The 14,575-nt window shown below is 43.5% G+C and overlaps 1 protein-coding gene across 6 annotated transcripts in view; it reads left to right on the top strand.

The window, feature by feature from the left end:
* LOC111976692 (cyclic AMP-dependent transcription factor ATF-7) overlaps nt 1–14,575 on the top strand; it is a 47,044-nt gene that overhangs the window by 14,501 nt on the left and 17,968 nt on the right. For 2 of the 6 annotated variants that reach the window (XM_070448080.1, XM_024005721.1), the window contains exon 2: nt 9,834–9,905. In XM_070448080.1, the coding sequence (XP_070304181.1) occupies nt 9,858–9,905 (48 nt within the window). In that variant the 5' untranslated portion in view covers nt 9,834–9,857. Of the gene's footprint in view, nt 1–9,373; nt 9,470–9,682; nt 9,906–14,575 lie in introns of those variants that run through there. The other 4 variants (XM_024005718.2, XM_024005719.2, XM_070448081.1 and 1 more) reach the window with 4 other exon arrangements.

Raw genomic sequence — 14,575 nt, 5'->3', positions numbered from 1 at the left:
TCGTTGTGGAATGTTGTCCCACACTCCTTCAATGTCTGTGCAAAGTTGCTGAATATTGGCGGGAACTGGAACACACTGTCGTACACGTTGATCCACAGGATCCCAAACATGCTCAATGTTTGACATGTCTGGTGAGTATGCAGGCCATGGAAGAACTGGGACATTTTCAGCTTCCAGGAATTGTGTACAGATCSTTGCGACATGGAGCCGTGCATTTAAAGGTAAAAACATATTTTGTAATTAACTAGGCATGCTGGACAACGGGCCTCAGGATCTCGTCACGGTATCTATGTGCATTCAAATCGATAAAATGCAATTGTGTTGGTTGTCTCGAGCTTATGCCTMCCCATACCGTAACCCCACCACCACCATGGGGCACTCTGTTCACAAGGTTGACATCAGCAAACCGCTCACCCACACGACGCCATACACGCTGTCTGCTGTTGTGAGGCCGGTTGGACGTACTGRCAAATTCCCTAAAACGACGTTGGAGGCGGCTTATGGTAGATAAATTAAATTCTCTGMGAATTGTTCTGGTGGACATTCCTGCAGTCAGCATGCCAATTGCACACTRCCTCAACTTGAGACATCTGTGGCATTGTGTTGTGACAAAATTGCACATTTTTAGTGGCCTTTTATTGCCCCCAGAACAAGGTACATCTGTGTAATGATCATGCTGTTTAATCAGCTTCTTGATATGCCACACCTGTCATGTGGATGGATTATCTTGGCAAACGAGAAATGCTCACTAACAGGGATGTAAACTTGAGAAATACGCTTTTTGTGTGTGTTGCACATTTCTGGGATCTTTTATTTCAGCTCACGAAACATGGAATCAACACTTTACATGTTGGGTTTATATTTTTGTTCAGTGTAGATAAAGTTGACACAATAGCGGGAGTGTTTACTAATGATTATAAGCAATTGTTTTGCTGACTTAGTCTGTCAAWCTTTCTACATCTCCTTCTCTTTCCAACTGTGCTTTGATGCTCGAGCAGCAGCTAAAACGCTAGATACACAGGGGTGTAGAGCGCTATGGGATGTGTGAACTTTCATGCAATGCACATTTTCATTGCTTGCTAGTAAATAAATACATCGGTCTTCCTTGGACATGTCTGACTATTCATGACTCGTTAAACAGCAGTCGACAAGGTTGTTCTGGCTCTGAGGCCTATAATGCGCTAATGTTGTGTCAAATGGACAGTGCGCCAATCCTATCTAACCTGGTATGGTATAATTTGATACGGAATCTTTTCTTACTTTAAATATATAGACTAATCAACGATGATCAGGCCCGGTACGATATTCCACCCTAGGCGAACCCCCCCCCCCCCAAAAAAAAGAATGCCGGACCCACCAATCCCTGCAAAGTAYAATAGTAGTCTAGGCTAAAAGTGTCGGCTCGCAATGCACTTTAATGAATGCTCATGTGGAAGCCTACCGTTTCTAAAACAGGCAATTTACTGTTAATCCCTGTCATTTGGTTATATTAATTTCTGTTAATGCATGTATTAATTACAGTAATTTACTGTTCTCCTTCTCTGAGCGGAAACGTTGTTTGCAGAGTTCACATCCTGCTACACTTGTGAGAAACAAGTTTTGGTTTATTTCATACCATCATTTACGCGCTCCATGTGAGCAATGAGCATGTGACTGGTCTCTCTGTCCTGTTAATGTTGACAGAGCGAGCATAGAAGTACCTGGCCTGCTTCTAACAAATGTCAAATGTAGGAAYGAGCCCAGCTGGGCTTCTCAGTAATGTTTTCTTCACCTCACACAGTAAGTCAACAAAGTCCTTTTAAATATACAGTACCAGTCAAAAGTTTGGACACCTACTCATTCAAGGGTTTTTCTTTATATCTTTATATTGACTATTTTCTACATTGTAGAATAATAGTGAAGACATCAAAACTATGAAATAACACATGGAATCATGMAGTAACCAAAAAAGRGTGTTAAATCAATCAAAATATATTTTATATTTGAGATTCTTCAAAGTAGCCACCTTTTGCCTTGATGACAGCTTTGCACACTCTTGGCATTCTCTCAACAAGCTTCACCTGGAATGKTTTTCCAATAGTCTTGAAGGAGTTTGCACATATGCTGAGCACTTGTTGGCTGCTTTTCCTTCACTCTGCGGTCCAACTCATCCCAAACCATCTCAATTGGGTTGAGGCCAATTAATGAGGTGTTAATTCATAGTTGATGTTTTCACTATTATTCTACAATGTAGAAAAGAGTATCTCTACCGCTCCTGCTGTCTCTAGAGAGTTGAACAGGTAACACATCCGGTGAACAGGTCAGGGTTCCATAGCCGCAGGCAGAACAGTTGAAACTGGAGCAACAGCACGGCCAGGTGGACTGGGGACAGCAAGGAGTCATCAGACCAGGTAGTCCTGAGGCATTGTCTTAGGGCTCAGGTCCTCCGAGAGAAAGAAAGAAATAGAGAATTAGAGAGAGCATACTTAAATTCACACAGGACACCAGATAAGACAGGAGAAATACTCCAGATATAACAGACAGCCCCCCGACACATAAATTACTTCAGCARAAATACTGGAGGCTGAGACAGGAGGGGTRGGGAGACACTGTGGCCCCATCCGACGATACCCCCGGACAGGGCCAAACGGGCAGGATATAACRGCACCCACTTTGCCAAAGTACAGCCCCCACACCACTAGAACKTTCCAGAAGGACAACCATCTCAGCAGCACTCCACCAATCAGTCCAGCATCCTMGAGTCGGCTCTTCACTGTTGACGTTGAGAATGGTGTTTTGCGGGTACTATTTAATGAAACTGCCAGTTGAGGACTTGTGAGACYTCTGTRTCTCAAACTAGACACTCTAATGTACTTGTCCTCTTGTTCAGTTGTGCACCGGGGCTTCCCAGTCCTCTTTCTATTCTGGTTAGAGCCAGTTTGCGCTGTTCTTTGAAGGGAGTAGTACATAGCATTGTACGAGATCTTCAGTTTCTTAGCAATTTCTCGCATGGAATAGCCTTCATTTCTCAGAATAAGAATAGACTGACAAATTTCAGAATAAAGTTCTTTGTTTCTGGCCATTTTGAGCCTGTAATCGAACCCACAAATGCTGATGCTCCAAATACTCGACTAGTCTAAAGAAGGTCAGTTTTATTGCTGTTTTAATCAGGACCACAGTTTTCAGCTGTGCTAACATAATTGCAAAAGGGTTTTCTAATGATCAATTAGCCTTTTAATATTATATACTTGGATTAGCTAACACAACGTGCCATTGGAACACAGGAGTGATGGTTGCTGATAGTGGGCCTCTTTACGCCTATGTAGATATTCCATAAAATATCTGCCGTTTCCAGCTTCAATAGTCATTTACATCATTAACGATGTCTACATTGTATTTCTGATCAATTTGATGTTATTTTAATGTACAAAAAAATTGATTTTCTTTCAATAACAAGGACATTTCTAACTGACCCCGAACTTTTGAACGGTAGTGTATATCCTACCAACGGGACATTAATAACTGTAATATATTATGTTTCACCGAGTCGTGGCTGAACAACGACATGATTAACATACATCTGGCGGGTTTTAAGATTTTTCGGCAGGATTGAACAGCAGCCTCTGGTAAGACAAGGGGAGGCGGCCTATGCATATTTGTAAACAACASCTGGTACACGAAATCTAAGGAAGTCTCAAGGTTTTGCTCGCCTGAGGTAGAGTATCTCATGATAAGCTGTAGACCACACTATTTTCCAATAGAGTTTACATCTGTATTTTTCGTAACTGTCAATATACCACGCAAGACCGATGCTGGCACTAAGACCGCACTCAATGAGCTGTATACTGCCATAAGCAAACAGGAAAACGCTCATCCAGAGGCGGTGCTCATAGTGGCCGGGGACTTTAATGCAAGGAAACTCAAATCAGTTTTACATTTCTATCAGCATGTTAAATGTACATCCAGAGGGGGAAAAAAACTCTAGACCACCTTTACTCCACACACAGACACACATACAAGGCTCGCCCTCCATTTGGCAAGTCTGACTATAAAGCAGGAATCACCAGTGACTCGGTCAATAAGAAAGTGGTCAGATGAAGCAGATGCTAAGCTACAGGACTGTTTTGCTAGCACAGACTGGAATATGTTCCAGGATTCTTCTGATGGCATTGAGGAGTACACCACAACCGTCACTAGCTTCATCAATAAGTGCATGAATGACGTCGTCTCCACAGTGACCGTGCATACAAACCAGAAGCCATGGATTACAGGCACCATCTGCAATGAGCTAAAGGGTAGAGCTGCTGCTTTCAAGGAGCGGGACTCTAACCCGGAAGCCTATAAGATATCCAGCTATGCCCTCCAACGTACCATCAAACAGGCAAAGTGTCAATACAGGACTAAGATCGAATCGTACTACACCAACTCCGACGTTTGCCGGATGTGGCAGGGCATGCAAACTATTACAGACTACAAAGGGAAGCACAGCCACAAGCTGCCCAGTGACACAAACCTACCAGACGAGCTAAATTACTTACATGCTCGCTTTGAGGCAAGTAACACTGAAACATGCATGACAGCACCAGCCGTTCCGGACGACTGTGTGATCACGCTCCCCATAGCCGATGTGATTAAGACCTTTAAACAGGTCAACATTCACAAGGCCGCAGGTCCAGACGGATTACCAGGATGTGTACTCCGAGCATGGACTGACCAACTGGCAAGTGTCTTCACTGACATTTTCAACCTCTCCCTGTCTGAGTCTGTAATACCAACATGTTTTAAGCAGACCACCATAGTCCCTGTGCCCAAGAACACTAAGGTAACCTGCCTAAATGACTACCGACTCGTAGCACTCACATCTGTAGCCATGAAGTGCTTTGAAAGGCTGGTCATGGCTCACATCAACACCATTATCCCAGAAACTCCAGACCAACTCCAATTTGCATACCGCTCCAACAGATCCACAGATGCCCTTTCCCCCCCGGACAAAAGGAACACCTATGTGAGAATGCAATTAATTGACTACAGCTCAGTGTTCAACACCATCGTGACCTCAAAGCTCATCACTAAGCTAAGGACCCTGGTACTAAACACTCCCTCTGCAACTGGATCTTGGACTTCCTGATGGGCCACCCCCAGGTGGTAAGGGTAGGTAACAACACATCRGTCACGCTGATCCTCAACACGGGGGCAGTCCCTCCTGTACTCCATGTTCACTCATGACTGCACGGCCAGACACGACTCCAACACCATCAAGTTTGCCAATGACACGAGTGGTAGGACTGATCACTGACAACAATGACCCAGCCTATAGGGAGGAGGTCAGAGACCTGGTRGTGTGTGCCAGGACAACAACCTCTCCCTCAATGTGATCAAGACAAAGGAGATGATTGTGGACTACAGGAAAAGGAGGACCAAGCACGCCCCCATTCTCATTGACAGGACTGTAGTGGAGCAGGTTGAGAGCTTCAAGTTCCTTGGTGTCCACATCACCAACAAACTGTCATGGTCCAAACACACTAAGACAGTTGTGTGGAGGGCATTGCAAAGCCTATTCCACGTCAGGAGACTGAAAATATTTGGCATGGGTCCTCAGATCCTCAAAAGGTTCTACAGCTGCACAATCGAGAGCATCCTGACGGGTTGCATCTCAGCCTGGCATGGCAACTGCTCGGCCTCCGACCGTAAGGCGCTACAGAGGGTAGTGCGTACGTCCCAGTACATCACTGGGGCCAAACTTCCTGCCATTCAGGACCTCTATACCAGGTGGTGTCAGGAAGGCCCTAAAAATTATCAAAAACTCCAGCCACCCTGGTCATAGACTGTTCTCTCTGCTGCCACACGGCAAGCGGTACCGGAGCACCAAGTCGAGGTCCAAAAGGCTTCTTAACAGCTTCTACCCCCAAGCCATAAGACTCCTGAACATCTAATCAAAGGGCTACCAAGACCCTTCTTACGCTGCTGCTACTCTCTCTGTTTATAATCTATGCATTGTCACTTTAACTCTACCTACTAGTACATATTACCTCAATTACCCCRGCACATTGACTCTGTACCGGTACCCCTTGTATATAGCCTCGCTTGTTATTTCACTGCTGCTGTTTAATTATTTGTACTATTTTCTATTTAACACTTTTTTCTTTTTTTCTTAACTTCTTAAAACATTGTTGGTTAATGGCTTGTAAGTAAGCYTTTCACTGTAAGATCCTACACCTGTTGTATTCGGCGCATGTGACAAATACAATTTGATTTAATTTGAAGTCTCTGAATGTCCTTGAGTGGCCCAGCCAGAATCCGGACTTGAACTCGATCTAACATATTTCGAGAYACCTGAAAATAGCTGTGCAGTGACGCTCCCCATCCAYCCTGAGAGCACTTGAGYGGATCTGCAGAGAAGAATGGGAGAAACTCCCCAAATACAGGTGTGCCAAGCTTGTACTGAGTAAAGGGTCTGAATACTTATGTAAATGTGATATTTCAGTAAAAAAATATATATACATTTGCAAACATTTGATTAATCTGTTTTTGCTTCGCCATTATGGGGTGTTGTGTAGATTGAGGAGGGGGGGGGGGAAGTATTTCATCCATTTTAGAATAAGGCTGTAACGTAACAAAGTGGAAAAAGTCAAGGGGTCTGAATACTTTCCGAATGCACTGGACTTCCATTAAGAGTTTCCTAAAATATATATCTCTTTAATAAGACTCAAACGCTCCTTTTCTGATTTAATCTAGTAAAAGGCCTATCTTCAGTAGCTTAAGCTACATGATTTCTCTCGACGGCCATCTCTCTTTGAAGAACTTCGAATGACCGCAGCAGCAAGGTCTGTGACGTAATGTGAATATTTTGGGAAAAGTGGGAGAGAACCCATCCGACTTTGCTTGAATGGTTTTGTGCGTCGAGATTAGAATCTGTATTTAAAAAACTATTTTGTGCAGAAAAGCCAACAGACAAGGACAAGTTAGGCATATATCTTTATTTTGACTCTGTTAATGTTGTGTCAATACAAAAATGCGACAGATCCTGTCCAACCTGGCATTTCTTAATTTGTTGATTTAATATTTAAGTCATTACCTGAATAATAATGAAATGCCATTATAATTACGAAGTGTAATAGCTTGTTTCAAGAAGCATATCCATGTAATCAAGTGTACAAGTAAAAGTCTGTCCCCCACCCCTCCTGCTCCGTCCAGTTTTTGTCCTTGATATGGCACACAGCCTGTTTGTTCACACGATGAGTATAACGAGTTGCTGGTGTATTGTCGTGTGTAGATGGACTGAACTCACACATCTCTGCCCAAATGGACTCAGAGGAATGTGTTTTAGTGTGGGCAGCGGAAGAGGCCTAACACCAGCCTGCTGTATTGGCTTGCTGCTCTCCGCTCCACACACAAGCCTGCATCCCAAATGTCATCCTATTCCTGATATTGGGGACTACTTTTGACGAGAGCCCAATGGGTCAAAAGAAGTGCACTAAATATGGAATAGGGTGCCATCTGGGACGCTGACACAGCCTGTGAGGTCTGTTCGGAATCAAGCCCTCTTCCTCTGCCTTGTATGTGTTCCGTTTCCTCCTTTGATCTCACTGGGGAAGGATAGACCAGCCTGCTTTTTATAGGCAAATAACATGCGGCCTTTGTATTTTTCGAGAGAGTCGAGAGATTGAACAGTGGAAACATGATAAGTGCTACTAAAACCAGTGGTCTATAAAAGGTTGTAAGTCGAGTYCTAGGCTATGTAAATGTGCAGTTACACTGCGGTTACACAGTAGGCCTACCTGGCAATGTAATTACTATGTAAAAAGGCCTATAACAGGTTGTAATTACATGGTTTCTTACAGATATTTACATGGTTACAGATCTACATGGCATCTTCATTGGATGTTATTGGAGGAGAACGTGATGCTGTTGTATAATCTGTTGTGCATTAGTGTGTGTGTGTGTTGTGGGACTTGCGTTGTGTAATAGTTGTTGCCAGACGTCATCTAGAGGCTTGTGTTGGGACATTAGGACAGAGTGCTGCTGAAAAATGTATGCCATAACGCACCCCACCCCCAAGTATCATCTCTTCTCATCCTTCCCTCTCCTGTCTCTCCATCCCTGTCTTCTCCCATGCTCCACTTGAAGTCAGGTTGTGAAGTTTAGTAAAGATAACTTGGTCATTCAATGTTAATGACCTATCCCCAACATTACATCACATCCCATGATAAACATTTCATGACCAAGTTATCTTTACTAAACTTCCCAACCTGTCTTCACTGTGGGGGAGAGAGGGAAGAGAGGAAAAGCAAGAGGGTGGGATAGAAGAGAGGGGGAGCAGAAGAGGGAGGAGGAGGAGAAGAGGGAGGAAGAGGTGAGGAGGAGAAGAGCGAGCAAGGGAGGGGAGGAGTACTCCACAGAGACAGTTGACAGACAAAGTTGAACCCAGGCCTGTAACCGCCAAACAAGCTTTAGATCATGTCAGTTCAACTGTACTCACACACGGTCTGGGAGGAGAAACTTAACGGTGTTGTATGTGTGTTATGTCACATTTGTTAATAGTAGAGTATAGGCCTATGCTTGGAAATGTGAGTTGAGAGAGGTGGGTGAAATCAACTGAAACTACAGATTAGATAGAGAAAAGGTGGGTGAAATCAACTGAAACTGCAGATTAGATAGAGAGAAGGTGGGTGGGCCTAAATGGCCTAAGAGGAAATGTCCTGAAACAGGGAGGGAATTTGTCCAATACAATCTGATTTTGTCCAATGCTTGTTTTCTTTGTTCGTTGCATAATGTTTTGCTACGTTGTGCACTAATGAGTATGACCCAGAGCAGCATAGGCCTACATCTAATTTACAGTGTTGTACCTTATTGGCAACAATTTTTGATGAGCGAGTTTCAAACTCTTGACAATTCACACCTTCCAACACCAGCTGAGAGTAGTGTGTCTCCCATTCATCAACTGTAGTGACCTTCCCTTCTTAGCTATGCGCTAGMTCTCTTCTCGTTAGACTAGGAGTTCTTGGTATGGCATTCTGAACGTGCTTGATTTCTGTTTTGCTTGTGGCAGTAAAGTCACTGAGAAAGTGGGGTGACAGCAGCAGACAAGAACAGGCAAATGAGATCACACGATAAGGGCTATGACCAAAATGGCACTCTATTCCCTATGTAGTGCACTACTTTTGACCCGGGCCCATGGGGTTGAGGTCAAAAATAGTGCACTATGCAGTGAAATAGGGTGCCATTTGGGACGTATACGAGGTGAGATGAAAGATGGTTGTTGAGGGTCACTAGGGGATGTATGGCGCACAGATATTTGAGCTGTGGAATTAGAGATGACATCCTTCAAAAAGTAGACGAGGGGGGGGGCATTGACGTGTAGGCTACTGGACTATAGAGTGGTAGTTGAATCTGAAAGATTGAGGGAGCTGGCAAAAAGAGGGAGAGCGAGAGAGCCTACAGAAAAGAAGAGCGAGAGACGGAGTCAAGAATGGGTGCTTGGGGACTAGTGGTGGGTGTGATGGAGAAGTCTATGTATTAACCAAATGCTAGCTTCCTTCTCTCCTGTAAGCTTCTCCTCATTCATTGGCCAGCTGAAAGCCCCTGGTATGAAGGAAAKGCCACCAGGGAGACCTCATCTCGCTGCCTAGCTGTGTGTGTGTGTCTGTGTGTGTTTTCCTCCCTGCTTGGGTAGGTTATTTTTAAATCCATTCTGCTTCCTGGCTGCCCTGACTATAGCTAGCCTACCAGCAGGACAGGAGTATTCCTGCTTTGTTGTTTTCTGGAATAGTCTACTGGAGGACCAACTGAACCGCTTTGAGGAAATTAAGAAAAGAAAAGAAACGACAACAATGTTCTCTTCTCCTTTCCCACAGTTACATTGCAAACTCTTTGCAAAGATGGGGGACGACCGACCTTTTGTGTGCAACGCTCCGGGCTGTGGACAGGTAAGCCGTCAACTACCTCTGTCTTGTCTCGGGTTTCAGGTGTGTGTGTGTGTGTGTGTATGGTTGTACTTGGTATTTGTGTGTGTGTTTGTACAATAGTGTGTGTGTGTGTGCTTGTATGGTTGTACTTGGTATTTGTGTGTTTGTATAATAGTGTGTGCGCTTGTATGGTTGTACTTGGTATTTGTGTGTTTGTATAATAGTGTGTGCGCTTGTATGGCTGTACTTGGTATTTGTGTGTGTGTGTGGCTTTGTGTTAGTGTGTGTTGTCTATAGCAGTTGACTCTGGAATAACTCTAAGTGAGCATCCTCCTCAATCAGTTGATTGGGAAGTTGAAACTGACGATATTCATTCATACTCTACATGGTCTAGTTCTGTAGTGAAATGAATGGAATTTCCCACTGCTGTCAGTGGAATAGAACATGGGTAGAGAGTAGACATGTTTTAGTTAGCTGGCTGAGTGACCACATGGACAACACATTCCTATTGCCAGTCTGTTTCTGTTCTCTCGCCAACTCCTTATTGGCTTGACAATGACTAGCTAGGAAGCTAGAATTGCGAAACAATTCTAATGTAGGCTATTTAATGGATTAGCTCTGCTTATTCTGTTTCTCTGGAAGAGCCCTCATGGACGACACACACACACACACACACACACACACTGATCGCACTGTTAGTGATAGCTAGCTAGTGGAACATGGGTCTCTCGGCTACTTCTGTTTCTCAGTGAGAGCCCACATGGACAATACACTGATCACTGACAGAGACAGCTAGCCTAGCGGTGTTGCGATACATTGCTAACAAGGATGTGTCTCCTCCACTCAGCCAGCCAGTGAGTCACAGGCAGCAGGCAGTACAGATGAGTAATCTAGGCGCCGTTATTGTTTCAACCTGTCTCTGTCTCACTTCTACTGCCCTGCAGACACAGAGGTTGAAGACCCATATCGTGACTCGGCTGGGCACTAGATGTCTGTGGCTGACGGCATCCCAAATGGCACCTTAGTCCCATAGGGCTGTGATCAAAAGTAGCGCACTATATATGGAATAGGGTGCCATTTGGGACGCAGCTGTACTGGAGGTTAGCGACGCGCAACACTAGTGACTGCTTTGGCAGTTAAGTATGTCTACGACTACACACGCCACAATCATGTCTAATGTAATGTTGGTTTTGGCCAGCAGAACATGATGAATAGCAGTCATAACAAGACAGGTGTTGTTGTACTCTGTCCTAAGGTGCTAGATTTCACCTATAGGCTAGTTGTTTTAAAGCCTAGTACAACATTACAATACAAATCCCAGTGAAAATGTTAAGAAGACGTCTTTTCAACACCTCGCGCTCTCTGGTTCTCCCCTCCTTGACTATTGATGCCATGACTTAAGACTTATACGCCTTGTTATTAGGAAACATTATAAAGGCTCCCACATGCTTATAAAAGTGTTACCACATATTTTACTGTGGACAGCTTGCAGACAACAGATGACTGTATTGTTAAGAGAGTGGAGATGGAATTATTGATGTTATTACTTTGTCTCTTTTTTATTATAGAAGAAATCATTAGTGTTGTAGTCTGTGTTGTCCTCAGCATTTTAGTGTTTAGACACTGTACCGCGCACACACACACACACACACAGTAACTTGCGTCTGGAATGAATCATTGATTGCTTGTTGGCTCCTTTTCCCTCTCGGAACCTTCAGGACACCAAGGGACTCAATTGAAGTTACCACAACAAACACTTTAGCTTCCACTTGACTTGCTTCTGTAAGGAAATTCAAGTTACCACAACAAACACTTTAGCTTCCACTTGACTTGCTTCTGTAAGGACAACAATGTTGTAACATATTTAATTTATTGACATGATTCATTTATTAATCAGGTACAAAAAGGCTACAATGGATGCTAAAATAAAAAGTACAGGATGTCCTTTGAGATTTGGTTGAATCAACATTGATGTCTGTCTGTAGCTGACTTGCTAGTGTGTGTGTGTTAAGAGTTGGGCGATATGATAGTATCGTCTATCGACAATGATTGACAGCCATCGTTGATGGTGACGACATCGTGATGTGACGGACAATGCTTTAGCCTATTTGAACTTGACTGGCACCGCGCAGGAAAGAAGGGAGTCTCAAAGTGCACAGCACAGCAGCACAAATGACATTCTGGGTAATTCCTATTTGCTAAAGCCTATTTCAATAAGTATGTTGCATACAGAACGCAAGCGAGGAATATAGGCCAGACAGAGCCGGTAATTCCACCGACGCGGCGTAAAATGACACTACTTAACTATCTTGTGTCTAGCTGTTTAAAAAAATCTTTGGCTATAGCCTTCTCTCTCCATTCGATAGGCTATGAATATGACTTTGGGCTATAGCCTTCTCTCTCCATTCGATAGGCTATGAATATGACTTTGGGCTATAGGCTACACTTTGATCGTTTTATGCTTTCTCCCGATCAAACAATAAACGTAAAGGAGTTCCATCTTAACAAGTTGTTTGAATAGCCTAAAAACCTAAGGTAGCCAGAGGACCGCACAATCTTTTTTAAATGTACATTCATACACCCATACAAGTCACTCTGGATAAGAGCATCTGCTAAATGACTCAAATGTAAAAATGACTAATAATGAGAGGGAGAGAGAGYGCGAGAACAAACCATATCAATAGAAAAACGTAATGACAAGTTTTAAATCAAGTTTAAGCTTATTGAGAAAGAAATGATCCATGCGGGCCAGAAAAATCCCTTCATGCAACATAATTGTTTTTTTTTTTAAATGGCCGATAACCTGTCTTTAAAAAAATGTAAGACAAGTTAGTCACAGTCACTTAGTTGCCAAATATTCTAGCCTGGTGTTGTCCTAAAGTTGCTGCTTTCAAAAATCGCAAGAATGTAAGTCTAATAGCCTAGGCATAGGCTATTCTCAATCAAAGCTTTACGAGAGTTAGAAGAAACAATATTATTTATTTATTATTTTATGGGGCTAATTAAGCAATTTATTTTCCAGTTCTGAAGAACCTAGTGTGCTCCCTTACTCACTACGGTAAGACCGTTCCTCATCAGACAGTCACCGTTCCATCATGTGCGCCACACACACACACACACACACACACACACACACACACACACACACACACACACCTGTTCTATGCTGCAGCTCCTCCACCAGAAATAAATATTAGAAAAGATTTGCCTGCACTTAGTCTCTACCCGGGCTTTCAACATTATCTTTCCTCATGATTTGTCCTGTTGAAGCATTCGATTTCACGCTATAGCCCAACTGTAATTTTAGCTGAGTAAAAATAATATGGGGTTGGCCAATAGGGGGCAATACCCTCGTATATCACAATGTGGGGTTTTATGGCTACATAATCACGATAGGATGAAGATTGACATCGACCAACCCTAATGTCTGTCTGTGTCCCTCTCTCTCTGTGTGTGTGTGTGTGTGTGTGTGTGTGTGTGTGTGTGTGTGTGTGTGTGTGTGTGTGTGTGTGTGTGTGTGTGTGTGTGTCAACATGTTGTGAATCATCATAGCATAGTGTGTTGATGCTCCTTGGGTGTGTTTTGACAGCTTCACACTCAAACACTTGGCTGCCCTGTGTCTGTGTGTGTTATTCAGTCCGAACAGAACAGAAGTATGATTTTATTCAGGTCATGTCCAGACCTTGTCTTGCTATGGCACATAGCATATTAATACGGGGAAACCTTGTCCTGGTGTTAGTCTGGCCTTTCCAAGAATCCTTCTATACAATTTGAGTTTACAGCGACAGGGTCTCCATTTTGACCTGTTTGCTATTTATTGTTAGATATGATAATCCTTACTTCCAGTATCTCCTACGTACGTACAGGTCAGAGAGACTAATTTTAGATGGTTTCCCCCAGCCCAACCCAGTTGTCTTGGTCACAGGAAAGATACTGTCAGTCTGTGAGACGTATGAGTGTATTGGTGACGCTGCCGCTAGCTGGTACTGGCTAAAAATATGCTCCTGACACTTGACAGTGTTTCCACTTGGCTCTCTCTTTCTCTGTCTCTCTCTCTCTCTCTCCCCCCTCTCTCACAACTGAACTTGTTACTGTGACACTCACGCAGACAGAAATAGCCTTCATTTCAGAAGAAGACGGAGGAGAAACTAAAGCCTGCGTCACAAGTAGCACCCTATCCCCTATGTAGTGCACCACTTTCGACCAGAGCCTTTGGGCCATGGTCAAAGTCGTGCATTAAATAGGAAATAGGGTAACGTTTGGGCCTCAGCCTAAATGCTAAAGCCATGATGATTAAAATTCCACCTACTGCATCCCCTCCTGATTCACCTCCACGGTCGCATTCATCAGGGTAAAATGTATCAAAAAGTTTTGTAACAGCAAACTAAATTGTTTTTCTTATTGGACATAGTGACACGTAGTCCATCACGGTTTCAGCGTGTTTCCTTCCGTTTGGTGCCTAATGAACACAATCTAGTTCTGTAAACTAAAACTAAACCAAAGCAACTCCAAAAGGGAAGAGAACAAATACAGAAAGACTGACCGAGGAAGACTATTGTAGCACCTTGGTGTGCCTGCCTGACTGGCACATGTGTGTCCTGTCTTTTGCAGATGGGCTGGAACTAGAGAAGAACACATACCTTGAATAAACACATACTTGTGCTCTAGGCTACTTGTTTAGTGGACCATAA

This window comes from Salvelinus sp. IW2-2015, linkage group LG17 (genome assembly GCF_002910315.2).
Source record: "Salvelinus sp. IW2-2015 linkage group LG17, ASM291031v2, whole genome shotgun sequence".
NCBI classification, from domain to species: domain Eukaryota; kingdom Metazoa; phylum Chordata; class Actinopteri; order Salmoniformes; family Salmonidae; genus Salvelinus; species Salvelinus sp. IW2-2015.
The sequence above is the reverse complement of the archived record's forward strand: the minus strand, read 5'-3'. Positions and strand labels throughout refer to the sequence as shown.